Source organism: Vicia villosa, linkage group LG7, assembly GCF_029867415.1.
Source record: "Vicia villosa cultivar HV-30 ecotype Madison, WI linkage group LG7, Vvil1.0, whole genome shotgun sequence".
In the NCBI taxonomy this organism is placed as follows: Eukaryota; Viridiplantae; Streptophyta; class Magnoliopsida; order Fabales; family Fabaceae; genus Vicia; species Vicia villosa.
In genome coordinates, this window is record NC_081186.1 from 82,644,984 (window position 1) to 82,666,133 (window position 21,150).

At 32.4% G+C, this 21,150-nt stretch overlaps 1 protein-coding gene across 1 annotated transcript; it reads left to right on the forward strand.

The window, feature by feature from the left end:
* Positions 1–6,941: 6,941 nt before the first annotated feature.
* Positions 6,942–8,633, forward strand: LOC131619498 (uncharacterized). The gene is made up of 2 exons (XM_058890587.1): positions 6,942–7,113; positions 7,989–8,633. Exons 1-2 carry the CDS (start codon positions 6,942–6,944, stop codon positions 8,129–8,131), a joined length of 315 nt encoding a protein of 104 aa, XP_058746570.1. The 3' UTR covers positions 8,132–8,633.
* The last annotated feature ends 12,517 nt before the right edge of the window (positions 8,634–21,150 follow it).

Consider the following 21,150-nt stretch of genomic DNA (forward strand, 5'->3'; position numbering starts at 1 on the left):
AGCCTTGTATCATTCATTTGAAGATGCAAAAAGAAAGTATAGAAAAGTTTAAAAGTACTCTGGTTAAACATCATATTATACGAGATGAAGCTTCCATGATACACAAGTTTTTCTTTAAGGCACTTGATAAAGATATCATGAGCAATAAGTGCTTCATATATTTGAGATCATTGCAAAACACTGAAGCTTACAAAGAATATGCACTTACAAAGTGGTTCAACAACCTCTAGTAGTGAAGATATCTAGAGACTTTTGGAGTGAATACTAACACTACTACAAAATATACATTTGGTAACACCATATTACTACACTGTTTAAACAACCGTAGTAATAACTAATTTTCACGTGCCTGAATTTTTTATTATTTTATTAATAAACATTTCATCACGGGCCATAATAACAACCATGATGATAGATAAAACGATTACTTGGTTCGAATCCCAACACCAATAATTATTTATTTATTTTGTTAAAAAAATGACTTGTCCTTATACTCTTTTAAATATATTAAAATTAAAATACCTATTGCCACGGTTAGTACAAAAAATCGTTGCGAATAGTACTTATATTTTATCACGGTTTATGTTGACAACCGTGGTGATAAGTTTTACATACATACAAGACAAGTAATCAAGTTTCAACACAGAATAGTCGTCTCTCTAAAAAAACTCTAACACCTCTCTCTTCCACATGCAGCGATCTCGTCTTCATAAGCTTCTTCATACTAAAAGGTAATCAAGTCCATACACGTTATCTTTCTCCTTCTTCTCCATTATCATTCTTTCACATTATTCATATACTTTCTTCCATTTTCCTATGTATATGTTCTTCCCTTTTCTTTGTTTTTCATACACTTTCTTCTTTATCATTCCATTTAGTGTTACAAAGGGTTTTTATTTGACATGATTTTTTCGTGTTTTTTGGGTTATCTCTACTTGAATCTTTGCTTTTGAAATAGCTACCATATTTGTTTCATGTATGACAGCAGTTCTTCTTAAAAATATAAAAAATCTCTGTTACCATATTTATTCCATGAAATGATCTCAGTTTTTGTGTTCTTCTTAAAAATATAATTTGTGTCTTGGTCAATTTTATTACATTTAAGACACTAGTTTAATATATACATCATTGATTTTGCTATTGAGTTTTGAATATGATAGAGACATCATTGTATTAGATTCCATAACTGATTATTTTCAAATTTAATTTATATTTCAGTTTATGTTAACATGCTGTTAATGTCATGCTAGTTTATGTTTCTAAATCAGGTTAACATGCTAATATACATTTTGACTTGTAGAAAAGGTGAATAAAAAAATTAACCCAAGAAAGCACATACTATTAGTATGGTTCACAAATTATTCGTGTTGCTATGGAAAAAATACAAGGAGGATGAAGGTAATGTGAAAGTTGCAAACTTTTGTGAAAGACCCAGAATGAGACACAAGTTTGCAGCCCTCACTTCAGCTTAACCCTCCTTTCATTGTGGAAGTGAACCATTTTATGAAACCCTAAAATGTAAGTTTGTGAAATATTTTATGAGTTAATGATATATTGTTGTTGTTCAAAATGTTTGTCTTGTTTAGATTACAATATCATGCTAATAATACATTTTGACTTGTAGGGAAGATGAATAAAAAAAATTAACTTAAGAAAGCACATACTATGAGTCTGGTTCTTTGTCTTCATTTTCTACGAATCTTTTCGATAAAAGTATGTACATTTGTGAAACATTGTTGTTATTCAAAATGTTTGTTTATGTTTTTGTATGTCCTAGAACAAACATGTTTTGTGCAACTAGATGTGATTTAGTTCGACTTTAATTCAAGTTGAGTTTATTATATCGTATGTAGATTGTTTGTTTCACTAACCCCTCACTAAACATATGCATTCATTTAAATGGATTTAGAAAAAAGATAATTTAAAAATTAAGTTATATTTGAAAAACAACTTAGATCAATCAATGTTTTTTGAATTGCATGCATCTTGTAGTTCTTCTCTTGCTCTTTAACATATAATTTGATTAAAATGCTCTAAGTTCTTCAAAGCAACGATTCATTTTCTTCTAGTTTATTTTGAAAAGCATCAATTTGTTGAGAAATTCATATTCATCATCATCATCATCATCGTTATCATCATCATCATCATTATTTATTCGATGATGATAATTATTATGATGACATTAATGACAATGAGTCCGAATTATTCAACAAATTGATGCTTTTTAAAATAAACTAAAAGAGAATGAACCGTTGCTTTGAAGAATTTGGAGCATTGAACCAAATTCTATATGTTAAAGAAGGAAAGATAAATTACTAGATGCATGCAATTCGAAAATAGTGGATCGTCTAAGTTTTTTTCAAGAATAATTTAATTTTTTAGATTATTATCTTCTAAATCAATTTGAATGGTCGTATATGTTTATTGAGGAGTAAATAAAAACAAGCAATCCACATATTTTATAATAAACTCATATACATACCTCAACGGTTGGAATATAAAATCGTTGTGAAATGTTAATTTTATTCACGCTTTAATTAAATTGCTGCTGTTGGGTTTCAATTTCATGACACACACATATATAGTTAAGATAACCGTTGTGATTGGTGGCGTGCTACCTAGTTTATAACTATGGTCAGACACCTGTGGTGAAAAGCAACATACTTACAACCACACCCTACTTTACTACAGTTGGTTAACCGTGATGATATCTCTTTTCCAAACGTGGTGAAAGGGTCTTTACGTAGTAGTGTAAAGATCGGTGATGGAACCATCTCAAAGCCAAATGATGGTTATGTTTACATTACCATTCCATATGAGTTTTTGATATATAATTTTAGTGGTCCAATTGAAGTTATTGTTACAAGTATATATCATGATCTAATTAATAACTACAAAGATTCCAATTATCTTAAAATTATTTTAGTGATCAATCTTGACTTCAACTATAAAGGCTGTTAATGAAATAAATGATTTCATCACAAAGCTCATTTCAAATACTTCATTGCTTATATACTCTTTATATTACAAAATGTTAATGAAAGTATTTGGATGGATATGAGTTAAAAACTATAAAAAGAAACATTAAAAAAATCAAGTCTCAGATAAAACCATGTTAGAACAAGATTTGTTCTGATCAATATTCTTGTTTTGATGATAACAATGCATATGAATTTTGTATAAGACAATGTGGTACTCTAATCCTATGCATTTTCCATTTCAGGAAATATATAAGGAGTATGCACAATTCAGCGCTAAGAAGCACTGACTCAGAAGATTCTGGATTGCAACATCAGAACATGCTCTCGCAAGACATCAGAAGATGGTCAAGCAGAATTAGAACATGGTCTATGAAGCATCAGAAGAACTTGAGATCAGAAGCAGAAGCACTGAAGTTCTTATGGTATCACGCTAAAGCACTTCAAAGTCAGAAGACAAGAAGATGCTCTGCACCAAGCTGTAACTCTGATTCTGATTATTCAAACGTTGTATTCACAAAATCTGAGATCAGAAGTTAGTACTAGATGTCAGGCTACGAAGTCTAATCTCTGACTGACAAAAGGAACGTTAGAAGCTACAAAAGGCAAAATCAGTAAAAGCAGAGAAAAGCATGGCTCGAGGTAGTTGACAAAATAGTGAAAACATTAAATGCAAAGCTGTTCAGTCACGCAACGCATTAAATGCATTTCAACGGTCATCTTCTCAAACGCCTATATATAGTGAAGTTCTGATCAGAAGCTAAATACAACTCTTGCAAGAATACCAAAACGCTGCTGAAATCAATACTTACGAACTTCATCTTCAACCTCACATTGTTTGTTATATTTAGTGAGTGTTAAGCTTAGAACTTAAGAGAAATATCACAGTTGTGATTATAGCTTTCTAAGAAGCAATTCATACTCTTGTAAACATTTATTTTACATTGATTTGTAAAAGGTTCCTAGAGTGATCAGTGAGATCAGTAGACTCTAGAAGACTTAGAAGTTTATAAGTGTGGTTTTCCTAGAGTGATCAAGGTGTGATCAGTATACTCTAGAAGACTTAGAGTGTTTCTAAGTGGATAACCATTGTAATCAAGATTGATTAGTGGATTAAATCCTCAGTTGAGGTAAATCACTCTAAGGGGGTGGACTGGAGTAATTTTGTTAACAACGAACCAGGATAAAAATATTGTGTTCATTGTTTTTATCTTAAGAGTTTTTAAAGTTACACTTATTCAAACCCCCATTTCTAAGTGTTTTTCTATCCTTCAAACCAGACATAAATCCAAAAAACCCACTGACACACTAATCAAATATTTATTATTACAATTTTAATGATTTTGATGAATATTAACTTAGCTATTACAATTTTGATCTCTTAAGATTTACTATTTTTGTGAATTATGACTTTAACTAATTTTGAATGTTTCACTCTTTAGTTATTTGGATGCTAATACAAGTTTATATATCATGCAACTTTAATTTGTTACGAGTATTTTATGATAATTTTTCTTAGTTGATATATCCTTTATTGTTTGAGTGAAGACTCATTTTGGTCTCTCACAAAAATTACACAATCCAAATTAGTCCCTCACAAAAAAAGGACCCGACTTATATTAGTCCTTTTACTAATATTTTTTTTAAATCGATTTTTCCTACTTTTAAATCGTGATTGGATTGATACATTGTATATTATTTTTTATTTTTCATTTTTAAATACTAAATTAATTTTTAATTTTAATTTCATTTTTAAACAATTCTGATTTAATAATATTCAAAAAGCCAAAATTGTTTCTTATAAAGAATCAAACCAAAAATTTTAAACAATATCTTAAGTACCACTAGGCCAATATGCATTCATGACAAATAGTTCCCAAGATTTTTAATAATATTAAATAATTCTGAAGTTAAAACAAAAATTACAAAATTTATACCAATGAGGTCTCATACCTAAGTCCGATAAATAATAATCACTTTACAACTAGACACATCAATTTCTATTATTAATATTCTTAATGATAAATACTTAACTTAATAATTTAGAATAAACATTTACTATTTCAAATAACACACAAATAAATATTTACTAATTTCAAGAAATACGAAAATTTAAAAATAAAATTAATAAAATGTAAATCTTCATAATATTTAATCAGTTAGAAATAAATTAAATTATATGTAATTGAAATTAAATAACACACAAATAACTATTTACTTATTTCAAATTAATTTAAATTAAATAGTAATTAATTAATTGTTAAAAATATTTAATCAATTTAAGTTAAATAATAAATTAATTTTTAAAATTATTTAGTTAATTTAAATTAAATAGTGATCAATTAATTTAATAGTAATTCAATTAAATAGTGATCAATTAATTTAATAGTAATTCAATTAAATATTAATTAACTTATACTTATTTGATTAATTATATTTAAGATTTATATTTTATTAATTTTATTTTTAAATATATTTGTATTATTTAAAATTAATAAATATTTATTTATTTATTTGTCATTTGAAATAAGTAAATGTTTGTTCTGAATTATTAACTTAAATATTCATTATTAAGAATATTAACAATAGAAATTGATTTATCTAGTTGTAAAGTGACTATCATTTAACTTGAATGGACTTGGGTTCGAGACCCATTGGTATAATTTTTATATATTTTGTTTTAAATTCAGAATTATTTAATATTACTAAAAATCATATGAATTATTTGTCATGAATGTGCATTGAATTAGTGGTAAAGAGTTAAGATATTGGTTAAAAGTTAAGATAAGAGATTAAATCAGATCCTTTTTTTGTGAAAGACTAATTTGGATTGTGTAATTTTTGTGAGAGACCAAAATGAATTTTCACTCTTATTATTTTATGATGCTAAAATATAGTAAAAATATGTTATCAATTTTTTTTAAAAGATAAAAATGTATGAAAAAATATAATGACTCATCATTTAGTCATTTAATATTAATAAAACATAAGAGAATTTCTTATTCCACTCTATGTTTTTCTAGTGTACCACATGAAATTCCAAAAGTGTTCCTGAAAATCGGAAATAAATTTCCGGTGCGCACCCTGCAACATATAATTCATTCGTTTTTGAAATTCGCCAAATTTTACGGTAAAATTTATTCTGATATAAACTGGAAATGTATTTCCAGTTCCTAATAAACAATAACATAGCCATAGTCATGATAGTCAAAGCCAATAATTTGTCTCCTTCTCAAGTTCAACAAGTATAATCCTTGCTCTTCTTGACCACCCAGCTTTTCCATAACCATGATAGTCAAAGCCACTGCCTTAACAAAACCATATGCCATCCATGTTTCCGCAAAAGTCATTTATATGGTCGTGCCCTATGAATACAACTTTCACATTTCCCATTGAGACAAGCGATGGCAAGACCGGTGAGTTCACATGTGAACAAGCTACGCCTTCTTTGGTATTGACCTACAATCTTTTTGTAAAATAGGTTTCGAACTTCTGGGATTAGAATATGGAAAAATGTAAGTGCTGGCGGTGTAATTCAGGTAGTATCATAATCAGTAGATTGAAAATGATCCTACTCTTGTCCCTGTTAGTGTGATATGCAAAATATGAGACGTGGGAATTGAGAAATCTCCCTCAACAGAAAAGAAAGTTCATGTCCTACGAATATTGGAAGAAGTACGTAATTGCATTATTACTTGGGGTTCTTGAGATACATCACACAGCCAATGAAGTTGAAATACATCACGCATTATTAGGAATCAGAAATACATTTTCAGTTTATACTAAAAGTGCATTTGGTTTATACCGAAAGTGCATTTTCCCTTCCATCAAAATCCAGCAGACTGGTTTGTACTTTTTTTTTTTCCATATTTGTTTTTATGATTATCATTTCCAGTTCCAACTCATTTGTTTGTATCACTAATTTAAGGACTATTATGAGACGACGGAGATGGAGATGGTCAGATGGAGATGGAGGAAGATACTCATGCAAATGTAATGCCACCGCCTAAACAATCTGATGAAGAGAAATCGCTGGTGCTATATCCTTCCAATTCAAATACTCCTCTTCTCAAGTCCCCTACTTCCCCTCCCTTAACGATTGTTGTAGCTACTCACTTGATTCCTGATTTAAAAGGTAAGTAAATGACCTTTTATTACGTTTTTTCATCTTTTGTATCATTTTCTTTGGTTGCATGTTTGTTTATTGCTTCCTATAGTATTCTAGTAATCATATTGTGGATGGTTGATTGCTTTTTGTGTTTATTGTTCCCTCTAATTCAATGAAACTACCGGTTTTGTTGCGCATGTAGCACCAACACCTCTAAACAAAGGTGTGTCTGTCTGGTGTTTGACATGTGGTAGACATTGACAAATGTGATTACGTTCGATTTATTAGTTTTATGAAATTGTTATTGATATCGATATGTTAGTGTCGTGTTTGGTGTCTGTGTCAGTGAGATTATGTTACTTTTTGGAGATCGTCTGGTGTGTTTTAGCTCACCAACTGAGCTACTTACTTGAAGCTCTTGTTGTCTTGAAACTCTCTAATATATAGGGAATTTACATACTTTCTGCATATTCCTTTTGTACATTCGTAAAAATATATTTTCTGCATCCCGGGAGAACTACTGTTCTTCCTTGTAACATTTTTCATGCTTCCCATCAGGAGAGCAACGATAGTACACTGTCCCTGTTGCCATTTTGAGTTGATCTGTTTATAGGTTGTTCTAATTAAATTAGAAATTGAAAATTGTTGATAAGCATTTGTGGATTTCCCACAAAAACAATCTTGTTCTTATGTCTAACCAATTGTTCAGTGACGCCAGAAGTTATTGCGTTTTCATTTTTTTAAATTTGCGAGACAGGTGAAGTTGGTTACAATAATAGTTTGCGTATTTTACATTTCAAGTTAGAACCACATGTTATTTGGGCCATAGTATTACAAATTTTTTCGACGAGGTTATTGATCTGGCTGAATATCTAATGAATATTTTTTACCATCTTTTGCAGATTATCTGTTGTCAGGAGGAACTATAAAGCTAGAGGAACTCGAGGAAGATGAAATGAGGAGGGAAAAGACATCCAAGGTTTCAAAAGACTGTTTGGCTGTTATCCCATGGGTTCCTAATCCTCTGGCATATGCAAAGAAATAGTAGTACCAGAGATATCTCAAACATTAGAGGCAGAAGGTAGTGAAATGATGGACATGGATGATCCACACGCAAATAACAACAATGAGAAGGTGGAGGCATGTGGAGTATCACCGCCATGGCAGCAACAATGTATGATGTCCAATATGTTGCAACCTTCGTTTGGTGCGTATTTACGGTAGGTCCATAACCTCTAGTGACTTTGTGTACATAGTGGTAGCACCTTTTGGAAAACAACTGAACTAAGTGCTCAAGTTTCCTAGTAGTGAAGGTTTATGTCTGTTGCAACCTAAGTTTGGTACCTATTTAAGGTCTATAACCTCTCTAGTGGCTCTGTGTATATAGTGGTAGCATCTTTTGGAGAAAATTGAACCAAGTGGTCAAGTTTCATAGTAGTAAAGGTATATGTTTGTTGCAGGAGTCTGTTCCTGGTACTACCAGAGCTTTGGTCATGTTTATAAAAATCGTACTAACATATATATAATTTTGAGTTCTGTTGTTTTGACACAAATTTGTCACAAAAGTTTTATTTTTATTGATCTTAACTATCAGAGTTTGAGTTTTAGGATGAATGATATAGCCTTATTTTTGCTTTAGTGGTAGTGAAATTTTGAGATTTCTTATTTATGCTTTTTTCAATTTTATTTCTCATTTGTTTTCACACAGTTACCTCAATTTCTTAGAATTTTTGATATAGGGGTTGCTGTACAATCATTTGAACAATGGAGATGATGGAAAATGCATTAAAAAAGCTCTAAAATGTGTGTATCCACGTTAATCTTTAGCTTCAATGCACTTTCATTAATCTATATATTAAATACAAATGGGATGCCTTAGGACTTTTGTAAATGTTTACAATCGCAAGCCATATGGCAAAGAATTTTCTAGCATCTTTGAAATCAATTGGGTTGGTCTAGTAGTGGAGTCTCCCACTAAATTTGATATTTTTTTAAAGATTTTGTAGCGTTGAAGGTTCAATTGCAGGGTTATGGGATACAATTTTCACCACCTCCCCTTTTGCTATTTGTAACAAACATTGGGCTAGGCCTTAGAGTTAATATCAACTAACCTTATGCAGCCTTGGGCCTCCAGAACCTTGAATTGATAGAGAAATTTTGTCCTAGCATCCTTTTTTTTTTGTCTTGGCACCCCTACTATGTATAATTTTACTAAAATATCTCATAAGAATTCGAATTTTTGATTTTTTTTTTGTGATTTTCTATATTTTTGGATTAATATGCCGGATCTTTACAAAAAAAAAATTGTTTCTATTTTTTTGTTGAGTTTTTCTCGGATTTTTTTTAATATTTAACGGATTTTTAAAAAATTCGATATAAAAGCATAGATTTTACACATGATAGAGTTGATCCATTTAGTCAACCCCACTTAATGTGATAAGACTTAGTTGTTATGGTTTTTAAAATCAGGTGTACAATCATAATTTGTTTTAAAAAATCTATGACTTTATACTAGTTTTTTCAAAAATTTGGTATAAATTCATATTTTCATACCGAATTTTTCAAATATCCAATATAAAATCATAGGATTTTGAAGAACAAACTATGATTTTATACCAGTTTTTTCAAATATCCTAAAAATATGAAAAAAGGTAATGTTTTTAACTTTGTTTTTATCGGCCTATCAGATATGAACGACTGGATTTTTGAAAAATCCAAAAAATTACAAAATATACTGGATTTATACAAAAATTCGGTACAGTTAACTTCGTTTTTATATAGGCCTACCCAATATGAATTAGCATATGTTAAAAAAATATGGAAATTAACCTGATTTTATTGAGTTTTTTATAAGTTCTAATAATTAGGCGTGAGAGAAATTTTTTCAACACCTTGTTAGTGAAAAAAATGAAAGGGGCATTTTAGTCAAATATGGAAAATAGGGGGGAGTCAGGTTTAATTAGAAGGTATCCGGAACAAAATCTCCTTGATAGATGTATATAATATATAATTCACGATATCAATTGATTTGGTTCGAACGAGTAATCTTTCATGTCAATCATCACTCCTTCCCTAGTGTTATTGTTCATGTTCACACAATCACTAAGGGCCCGTTTGGTGCGCAGGATATGATAGAGACATGATATGATATCAAGTAGGATAAAAATAAGATATGATAGAGACATGATAAGACTTATCCTATCACGTGTTTGGTTGACACAGGATAACAGATAGTGTGTATATATATATATATATATATATATATATATATATATATATATATATATATATATATATAAACATACATTACCCTTTCAAGAACATATATTTAATTTGATAAAAAATAAAATAATTTACTCAATAGGATAAGTTTGAGCTAGTGAGACAGGATAGGATAAGTTTCAGGATTAACTTATCCTATCCTGTTGTGTCAGCAAACACTGGATTGAGATAGGATATGATACATATATCTTATCCTGTCTTTTATCATGCGCACCAAACGGGCCCTAAATTCATAAGTTAAAATAATAGAGAAATCCACGTTTTACGCATGAACCTGCACCCCATAAAATGGATAAATGCACTTCTTTCATTGTCCACTTTATAAAGACTTCATGGTTTGATCTACTCCATCCACAAATTTAAATATCCATTTGTATCCTTTAAAAGAGTTAATAGTTCTCCCTATTACATTTCTTCTATTAAGATTAGGTTTGATCATAAAGTTGTCATTCAGATTGAGAAATAAACTCAGTATGAAATGTATCTTGTATTTTGTACGTTATGCTTGATTTAGTCACATTTTCCTTACGTTACAATATCTTCTCCCTTCCTTCGACAAACTCCACATAAGAGCGCAATTATGATCTTCTACCTATTTACATATACCTTGAAACTCTTGTTGAAACCTTATAGAGAAATACTTGTTTAAATTAGACCCTTCACCTTCTGGCATTCTAATAGAGGAATCAACAATCTTAATCTCTTTATGTAAAATAGGAGTGTTCATAAAGGTCTTTCTCTTGCCTAAGAATACATTATCATACTTCACACCAAAGCCTTCTAGATCAACCACATATAGGAATCTCACAAATCTAAAACTTCGACCTTTTTTCGTATCCTTTTGCTGGGATAACTATCTCTTCCGACCTACCATATTTAATGAAGATATTTTGAATCTACTTAGCTTTATAGTTATTTGGGAATTAAATACATAAGTAGGTAGTTGAGTGGATTTGTCCTATTTAACACTCATCGACCTCATTCATTGACTTATTACATTTTATGGGATGCTGGTTCATTTGTAAAACTTTATTTTGTAAATGTGCACGAGCAAAAATAATAATAGTTAATGATTGTCACAGGTTCAATTATGGAGTAAACAATAGCAAAAATAGTTTAATAAGAGTAAACTGAAAACAATAATGGAGAGTGTGTTGGACAATGACCCGCTAATATAACCTGTCTATTTTGTATACATGATATGCTATGTCATCCAGAAGAGGTCAGAAAGTGATCTTATGGTGTATCTCAACAACATGATAAACATATACAATAAAATAAGGGGACAAATCTCTAAGCCTCGCTTATAACTTTAATGCATGTATGGTTTTATTTTGAATGTCCTCTAGGATTGTACATCTTTATGTCTAAAGTAGCTAATCAAGTGAATATCTCTATCCTAGAATTTTCAATCACTTTTATCATGAACTCCACTTGTTACTAGATGACTCACAACAACAAGCTTGTACATTTTCCTAAGTTGATAATTCAAAGAAGTAGATTTATGACGTTATAATGCATGATAAAATAAAGCACTAACAACTCATCGCTTAACACAAATAACTAGTTTATACTAACTTCACATTGCTCAACATAAAGGAGTTTAGCTCATGATGAGCTTAGTACATACATCAATATTGGATCCTAAGTTATAGATTCTTAAACACATAATGAAAAAAAAGAAAACCTAAGATTAACTTCTTCGTCTTCTTGCTATCTTTAATCTGCAAGAGATATGTTATCTCACGTCAGATATTTGTAGTATACACTTAAGATGATGAGAAAAAGAAGTTCTCCACTTTGTTCAACTTGCTCTATTCACCAATTTTCACTTAGTTGCTCTCTCCGAATTGCTGAACCTCTTTGCGTTTTTTCAGAGAGGTCCTTTTATAGTCACTTTCATCTAAGGTTTTTGTGGTGTGTCGGATCATGGGCTTAGGATATTTATGAATTTTGGCCCAACGAAATCAACAAGTTCCCCTCAAATTCTCCATTTTCACACCATTGCAAAGCCAGGTACAATCGACATATGCGAGACAAAGTTTTTTGTGGCAGCTAGTGGCGCAGGTATTCAGGCATCGGTGTCTTGCAACAGTCTTTGCAGCAGGGAGACAAACTGGGCGTTGTAGTGGGTTTACTATTATGTTGAGTTTGCGCCTTGATCTTATCTTTTTGCTATTTGATTCAAGTGCACTCCACCCTGAAGATTGGTGCGACGTATGCCCTAAAACTATGAAAGTCCTAACTTCCATTGCATCCAACTCTCCACGTTCATTTGAGGTTAAAGCATTGTTCCGGAGTTGTCGTGCCAGGACTCATAAAAAGTCATCTCTACATAAGTAAGAAACGGAAAAAATTAACAAATAAAAGTATCTATTGTGCTTTTCTTAATTTGCTTAAAAACAATAAATTGCACTAAATTATATTAATAAACACTTGAATTAAAAAGATGAACCCAAGTGTTAAGTTCGATAATAACTCACAAAATGTGAGTTATCACCCATCCCTTCTCATTATTTTATAAATTTTAGATAAAAATTCTAAAGTTTTTCTACGTGGTATATATTCCTTACTAAATATTTTTAAAGAATTTTTCTTTACCCACCTCCCTATGGGGGTCACCCCCAGCGAAATCCCAAAATTACCCCTGCTTAGGAGATGCATCTCCGAAGTTTTTTTTTTTTGAATTTTCATACTTTTCGGAAATGAATCTCCGAAAACACCAAAAAAGTGGTGTTTTCGGAGAGGCATTTCCGAAGTCAAAAAAATTCAAAACCGTGAGTATTTCGGGTTCATTTCCGAAAATATTCCTGCATATACAATTTTCCCTCCTTCACTATTTCATCATTTTTTCTCCAAAACTTCTCCAAACCCTCTCCAAAACTCAATCAATCTCCATCCATTTTTCGTCTCAAAATCAAGTTTCAAACCGTTGATCACGTTAAAGGGAGCATAGAAAGCTACAATTTGAGGTAAACATCTCCCATTTCATCCCCTATTTCACTACATTGATTGATGAATTTTCTGCTGAAATCTGCGATGGTTCGGAAGTTCATTTCCGAAATATATAACCTAACAAATTTCGGAAATGAACTTCCGAAATATGCCCTGGAAGCTAAAAAAAAACAGTTTTGGCCAATTTTGCTAATTTTTGCATATGTTAGGTATGGTGCATCCGGACAACATTGTGCAAGGCGATGACGCAGTAGTTCCGGAAGTTGTCAACGTTAAAAACGATTCGGTTATCGACGATTGAGCTATGATCAATGCGGTTGATGTTCGACAACAATTTACCAATGATCGAAGCTTCGGTAGTCGCGAGCATTTGATTGATTGGGTTCGGAACGAAGCTAGTAAAGTTGGATTTGGAATTGTAATTTTAAGGTCCGACAATGGAAATAGTAGGCGGAAAGCTTTCGTTGTTTTGAATTGCGAACGGGGTGGGAGTTATGCACAATCAAACCGGGTGCTAAAACACGAAGACACGGGATCGAGAAAGTGCGGGTGTCCGTTTAAGTTGCGGGCGACTCGGAGGGTTGATGATTTGTGGCGTTTAACCGTGATTTGTGGAATTCATAATCATGCCTTGAATTCCAAGTTACACGGACATCCAATGGCGTGTCGTTTGTCCCGCGAAGAGAAGAATGTGATTTCGGATTTAACGATAGTCAAAGTGGCGCCTCGCAACATACTTGCCGATTTGAAGCGTAAAAAACCAGATAGCGTTTCAAATATCAAGCAAGTTTACAATGAACGACACAATCTCAAAGTTTTGAAAATGGGCCCTCGGTCGGAAATGCAACAACTTTTGAAACTATTAGGCGATAACAAATATGTGTCAAGCTTCCGAACGTCCGAGGACAAAGTTACGGTGCGTGATATTTTTTGGACTCATCCCGAAAGTATCAAATTGTTCAACACATTTCCAACCGTTCTTGTCATGGATTCGACGTACAAGACAAACAAGTATAGGCTTCCTCTTCTAGAGATCGTCGGTGTGACCTCGACGGATAAGACTTATTCGGTCGGGTTTGCTTTTTTGGAGTGTGAAAAAGAAGAAAACTTTACATGGGCTTTGGGAATATGCAAGTCTTTGTTGGTTGATCAAAATGTTATGCCAAAAGTCATTATGACCGACCGGGACAATGCTTTGATGAATGCGGTTGATACCGTCTTCCCGACATCGACCGCGTTACTTTGTCGGTATCACATAACTTGCAACGTGAGAAGTAAGTTGAAACCCGCGGTTGGGACAAAAGATAGGCCGGATGAAAACGGTAAAGTTATCAAAGCCGGTGTTGTGGTTGAGAGGATAATGGCGGCATGGAGGGAGATTTTAGATGCATACTCCGAAGAGGTGTATACCGAGAAATTGGTACACTTTAGGTCTTTGTGTGGTTCCATTAAGACTTTTTGTCATTACGTCGAATCCACCATTCTTGACAAAGTAAGAGAAAAAGTCGTGTGCGCTTGGACAAACCGAGTTAGACATCTTGGTTGCACCACGACTAACCGAGTTGAATCCGCACATGCGGTCTTCAAGAGGTGATTGGGTGATAGCAAGGGAGATTTGTGTCGGGGATGGGACACCGTGAACCAAATGCTTGAAAATCAACACAATGAAATTCAAACATCGTTCGGTCGGAGCAAGACGGTTATGGAACACCGGTATAAGGGCCAAATTTTATTCTCCCAATTGATTTACAACATATCCCGAACGGGTTTGAATTTTTTGTTTTATGAAGCGAAGCGGTCGGAGACCACGGGGCCAGATAGTTCTTTATGTGGGTGTACCATTAGAAATTCATACGGCCTTCCATGTGCTTGTATACTTTCAAAAAAGAAGAAGTTGAATTCACCAATACGCATGGATGAGGTAGCCGACCATTGGAAGAAACTTCGTTTTGATGATTTTGACCCGCCGAAAGAAAATGACTCCAAAATCACCATCTCCGACGAGTTGGAAGTGATAATGGAGATGTTTGCTAAAGCGGATGACACCACAAAAATGCACATAAAAGAACAATTGCGAAAAATTGCATTTCCGGAGACCACCGATTTGAAACCTCCATCTCAACCGGTTAAAACAAAAGGTGCACCGAAAAAGTCCAAAGTTGCACAAGAAGACACATCAACAAAACGATCTCCTTCCTACTTTGAACATGTTGATGCATCATTCCCGGATTTACCGACACCGAAGTCCAAGTGTAGTGGTAACAAAGGAGCCCGTATTTCGAAGCCACCTCGCACACCGCCGATCAAAAAATCACCGATTGTCTACATTGATGAGATGCCACTTCTTATGCACAAATATATCGATAAGATCGTTGATGTTGGAGGCGACGACAATTGTGGATATCGGGCCGTTGCTGATTTGCTCGGTAAAGGGGAAAATAATCACACTTTAGTCCGACGGGAACTCATTGCGGAGTTGACTTCGTATCGGGACATCTATGGCCGACTATATGAAAATCAAGAAAAGTTTGCGAAAATTCATGATGCACTTGTTCCATCACTTACCGGTATCGCTCCGGTTTCGAAGTGGATGTCATTCCCCGATATGGGTCATCTAATAGCAAGTGCATATGATATGGTGTGTGTCGATTTGACGAGGTTTGGACTAAGTGAGACTTTCTTTCCACTTCATAGTCGACCGCCGTTGGACGCGTCAAGCCGCATCATATGCATCGGGTATCTACGATCGCGACACTTCGTCCAAGTGTTTTTGAAACCGGGGTGTCCTATACCAGCCACTTCTTGTATATGGACGACACATCGTTCAAATGAGGCGGAGACTTGGCCGGATCCGTTCGTTTCAAGAGTGGCGGAGTTTGAAGAAATGATGAGCCAAAAGGGCGAGCAAAATAGAGAGCGGTCGAAGAACGTACCTATTTTGGACTTAGGATCCACTGATTGGTTCGGTGAATTTTAGTTTGTTCCGGATCGTTTTTTGTTTGTAATGACCATTTTTGTATGTATTGTTGTTTATCATGTAAAATCGGACCGATTCAATACATATATAATATAAGTATGTTTTATGTCATCATTGTCTAATTTATGTCTATTTTGAATTCCTTTTGCAATTTATACACAAAACACTAAGCAATCAACAAAATGCAAAATTTATGTCTGTTTCTGCATAATTCGGAAATGAACTTCCGAAATATACTAATCTGCCTCCAATTTTCGGAAGTTCATTTCCGAAACATCCACTGAGTGCAAGATAAGGTTTGTTGGGCCATTATTACTCCAATAAGTCTATAAATACAACACAGTCTTCTTCATCATCTTCACACCACAAAACACAAATGACACAAACCTACCCCCACCTAGCATTCGTCTACTTCACCACCGGCTACCCGATGCCGTTCCAATTTCGCTTCTCGCGCGACACGCCGTTTGCGGAGTTGACAACGTCGCTCCACACGCTATTGCAATATCCCGAAAATCGAAAGGTTGTCAAGCTCGAGTACCGTTCGCCATCGCTTAACGACGAGGGAGGCATTAAATTCACACCTTTTGAGATCAAGAACGACGAAGATTTAGCGGTTTTGTGGACAACGTTCGACCGATTTTCTTCGAAGGGTCCGATCGAATTGGACGCGAAACTTCAAAGATCGGGGGCCGACGTTATCAAAATGTTGACTCATCCTCACCTACCCGTGTTTAACAATATGTAACTTTAATCTTATGTAATGTGATCGATGTAATCTTCATCCGATTAAATAAAGCGAATCGTTCTTGTTTGTTATTTTTCTTCTGTCCAGACCTTATTTCGGAAGTGCATTTCCGAAGTCCTCCAAGGGGGTGAATTCGGAGATGAACTTCCGAATTCACCAATTTTCTGAAAATTAACCTTATTTCGGAGATGCATCTCCGAAATCAATATTTTTCATTAAAATATTCACCTTTTCGGAGATTCATTTCCGAAAACACCTTTTTTCCAATAAAAGTACGTTTTCGGAAATGAAGGAGGTGGGTAAAGAAATTTTCATTTTTAAATCATCTATTAAGTATTTAATTATTCAATTATACATAGTAAAATATTATTATTATAATGTTATTAAATATTAATTATTGAAAAATTATTTATTAGATTTTGTTTATTAATGAGTCATGATGGACTGACTATTTTTTTAAAATTAATAAAATTTTTTTGCCCTACTAATTATTAGTTGGTTCGATGATAATTGACATTAAACTTGATGGAAAAGACCACAATAAACATGATACTTGTGCTGAAAAAAAAACATCTTTACCCTCAATTGTTTTATTATTTAACTATTGCTCATTAGTATATTAATAAAGTATAGAAAATATAGACATATGGAAGGTTATAGTTCACCTATAAAATATATGTCGTTTATGATATTTTTTTAATTTGACAATATGATATAATCTTTATCTATTGTTTTTTTAAATTCCTTTCGTCGAAGTGTGTCCAATACCTATTAGGTCACCTAATATTAAGTTATTGCTATTAGATAACCCATACAACATTTCATATATATATATATATATATATATATATATATATATATATATATATATATATATATATATATATATATATATATATATATATATATATATATATATATATATATGAGGAGGGATATATTTACTCCAAGAGTAAGTATAGAAGACTTACTCCCGAATCTTAACCATTGATTTTCATTAATCTAACGGTTTTAATTAATCATTTAATATAATTATTTTTGGAAATATTTTTCTACATAAAAAATTAATTACAGCCGTTTTCTACATAAAAAATTATTTTTCTACATAAAATATTTTTCTACACTTACTCTTGGAGTAAATATATCCCTCATATATATATATATATATATATATATATATATATATATATATATATATATATATATATATATATATATATATATATATATATATATATATATATATATATATATATATATATGTTAGTTATGAACATTGGATGACATATGAGAATGTGTTTATTTGTGAGGATAATTCTCACTTATGAATTGATTTGGTTAAATATTAATTTAAATCAAATTCAAATTGCAATACCGTTTGTGGAAGTCTAACATCTTGTTCTATATCAAACATGTTTTGGTAGAGAAAGTAGTTAATACCTCAATCATTAAGTAGTTAGCAACAAACAATTAATATTTTGTCCAAGGAACAAGATTCCATTACTTAATCATATTAGGTTAACAATGTGAAATTCTGCTTCTAAAAAAAAAGGGCAAAGTTCATTCATCAAGCCCTAGTGTGTAATTAATGCATGCATGTACACTGTTGTAAGGAGACAATTGCTACTAAGCCAAAGTGTGTGCATGCATTTGGTGGGTGCATGCGTGCGTGATTGATCTTATCTTTTTTATAATATGACAAACAAAAATAATTTTTTACACAATAATTTTATAGATGGTAGTAGCTTATGGTGCATACGTATACCCTAGCAATATTTGATTTGAGACTTTGAATTCTAGCTTCAACTGCACCCCGGTGGGTGGTGACAGTGAATGACCAAGTTCAAGTCACTTATATTCATCAGCCATGGCGTAAGTGGTGGGAATCTATGCCAAACTTATCGACATTGATGTGTATATACAGTTGACTATGCACCCCCAACCTACTAGCTAGCTAGGTTATATTCAAGAAAATTACCTAGCTAACACTGCCAACACTCATCATTGGTTACATATATATTAAGAAAAAAAAATCAACTACTAGTAATTAAGCTTTCTTAATTTGGATTCCTATTGCCATATAGGCTATAGCCTCTTAATTAGGAAAAAAAATTAGAATGAGAGAGTTTTTGGTCATCAATTCGGAGTTCAATACCAACAAACATTTTTAGTGAGGTTTTTCATTATAAGAAAAATGTTCTCCTAAGAAGTGATTTAGTGATGTGATAATCATGTGATAAAAAATTGGCATTTACGACGTGATTATTATGTGGCAAAAAATTTAGCATTTGCGACGTGATTATCATGTCACTACATTTTTTTAATATTAAAATAATAAAAGTAACGTTAGCACATGGAGAATCAGTTTTTTTAAAAAATACGTTTGAGGCTTGTTAATCACGCCGCCACATAAAAATTAAAATAAAAAATTAAAAGGATCAGACGTTCTGACGGGGGAGTTGAAATTTTCAAAAATTGGTTTGTGGCATGTATATCATGTCGCAACAATTTAAGAGAAAATACTTTCTGATTTAGAATTGATGGGGTGAGGTTGCCTGACTCAAGTTTCTAATTGTTGTTGCACACTTTTGCAACGTGATTACTTAAAAGGGAATCTAAAGGAGGAGTACTTGCCAAAGAAGCACAAAACTTTGACGGATTTAAGACAGGTGGACGACCCGTTTTGCTACCCCTACTTCCATCATACTAACATATTTTAAGTATGTCCCTATAATTGTAAATTGACATTTCCCATAATACCCATAGCATATTTCATTATTGATTCCTTTTTCCTTAATTTTGACTTTTTGAATAACAACCTTCATCTCCATTTAGCGAGAAGGCTCGCACTCACCATGCCGAAGTTTGTAATTCCACTCCTTCAAAAAATTTATCACCTTCGTCCACACTTTCTTGAAATTTATATCATATATTGTACTTGCTTAAAAAGTATAATGAGGATAACACTTTATTTGTAGAGTTATCTATGGTGTTTAGGGTAAATGACAGTGATTATGGTAGCTCATGCAGAGAGGTGAAAAGTTCTGAGTATGTAGTTTTTGGTGAAATATTAGATTTGCTTCCTTAACCCTACCATTGAGATATTTAAAGAGGTCCATTGAACTGGAGTCAAAGAATTAAAGAGTGAATATTCACGCTCCATGACCTGAAAATATGAAGAGAATGAGTTTCACTCTTCCTCCACTCACAAGGGAATGGTTTTCCTATTTAACTACCCCATTTAGTTAGTAGTTATGGAGACACGTTGCTACCCATATTTTAACAAATAGATGAGGAGACAAATTTTGGTCAAGAATAACCATACATATAGTTATTTCACTTAATAACTTATAATAAATATTCAAGTTACCCATTCAAATCTATAATTTATGGGTTAGTACCTATTTTATTATTTGTTATGTTTGCGATTTTTAAAAAAATTTTATGTAAAAAAAAGTTTGAACTCTCTTCCTATTATAAAGATTCCTCTATTTTCACCTCTTAAAAAAACTCATTCCTAAAAATGACAAATTTTTTTATTTTATTTTTTATCTTTTAATGATATGGATTGTCTGGTTAGCTTTTTTTAAATACCACTTGGATTTTATCTTTCTTTATTGAAGCTTGGAGTCTATACAAGAAAGATCAAACAATAGGTTCACCCACTTAATTGCCAAAACGTCTTACAAGTGGGTCAAGCTCATTGCTTTGATATTTTTTCCTCACGACAGTTAAATAATTTTATATATTTCATATTATAACAATTATATTTTAAACATTTCAATTACACTAATAAAATAATTGAAATGTCTGAGGTAATTAAAATTGTTCGAGAGAAAGAAATTGTTCCAAACTACCACCCTCATATTTTCAGAAAATTTCTTTGCCAACCTTCCTACCTTCTAGTCCACCTCTGGTGAAAACTCCATACTACCCCTGACTTCGGAGTTGAACTTCCGAAATGCAAGGAAAAATGTGGTTTCGGAGATGCATCTCCGAAAACGCATTTTTTTTTGAAAAAATTGTCTTATTTCGGAAGTTCATTTCCGAAAACAGCATTTCGGAAATGAACTTCCGAAATACTGCGCGTTTTGCAGATTAA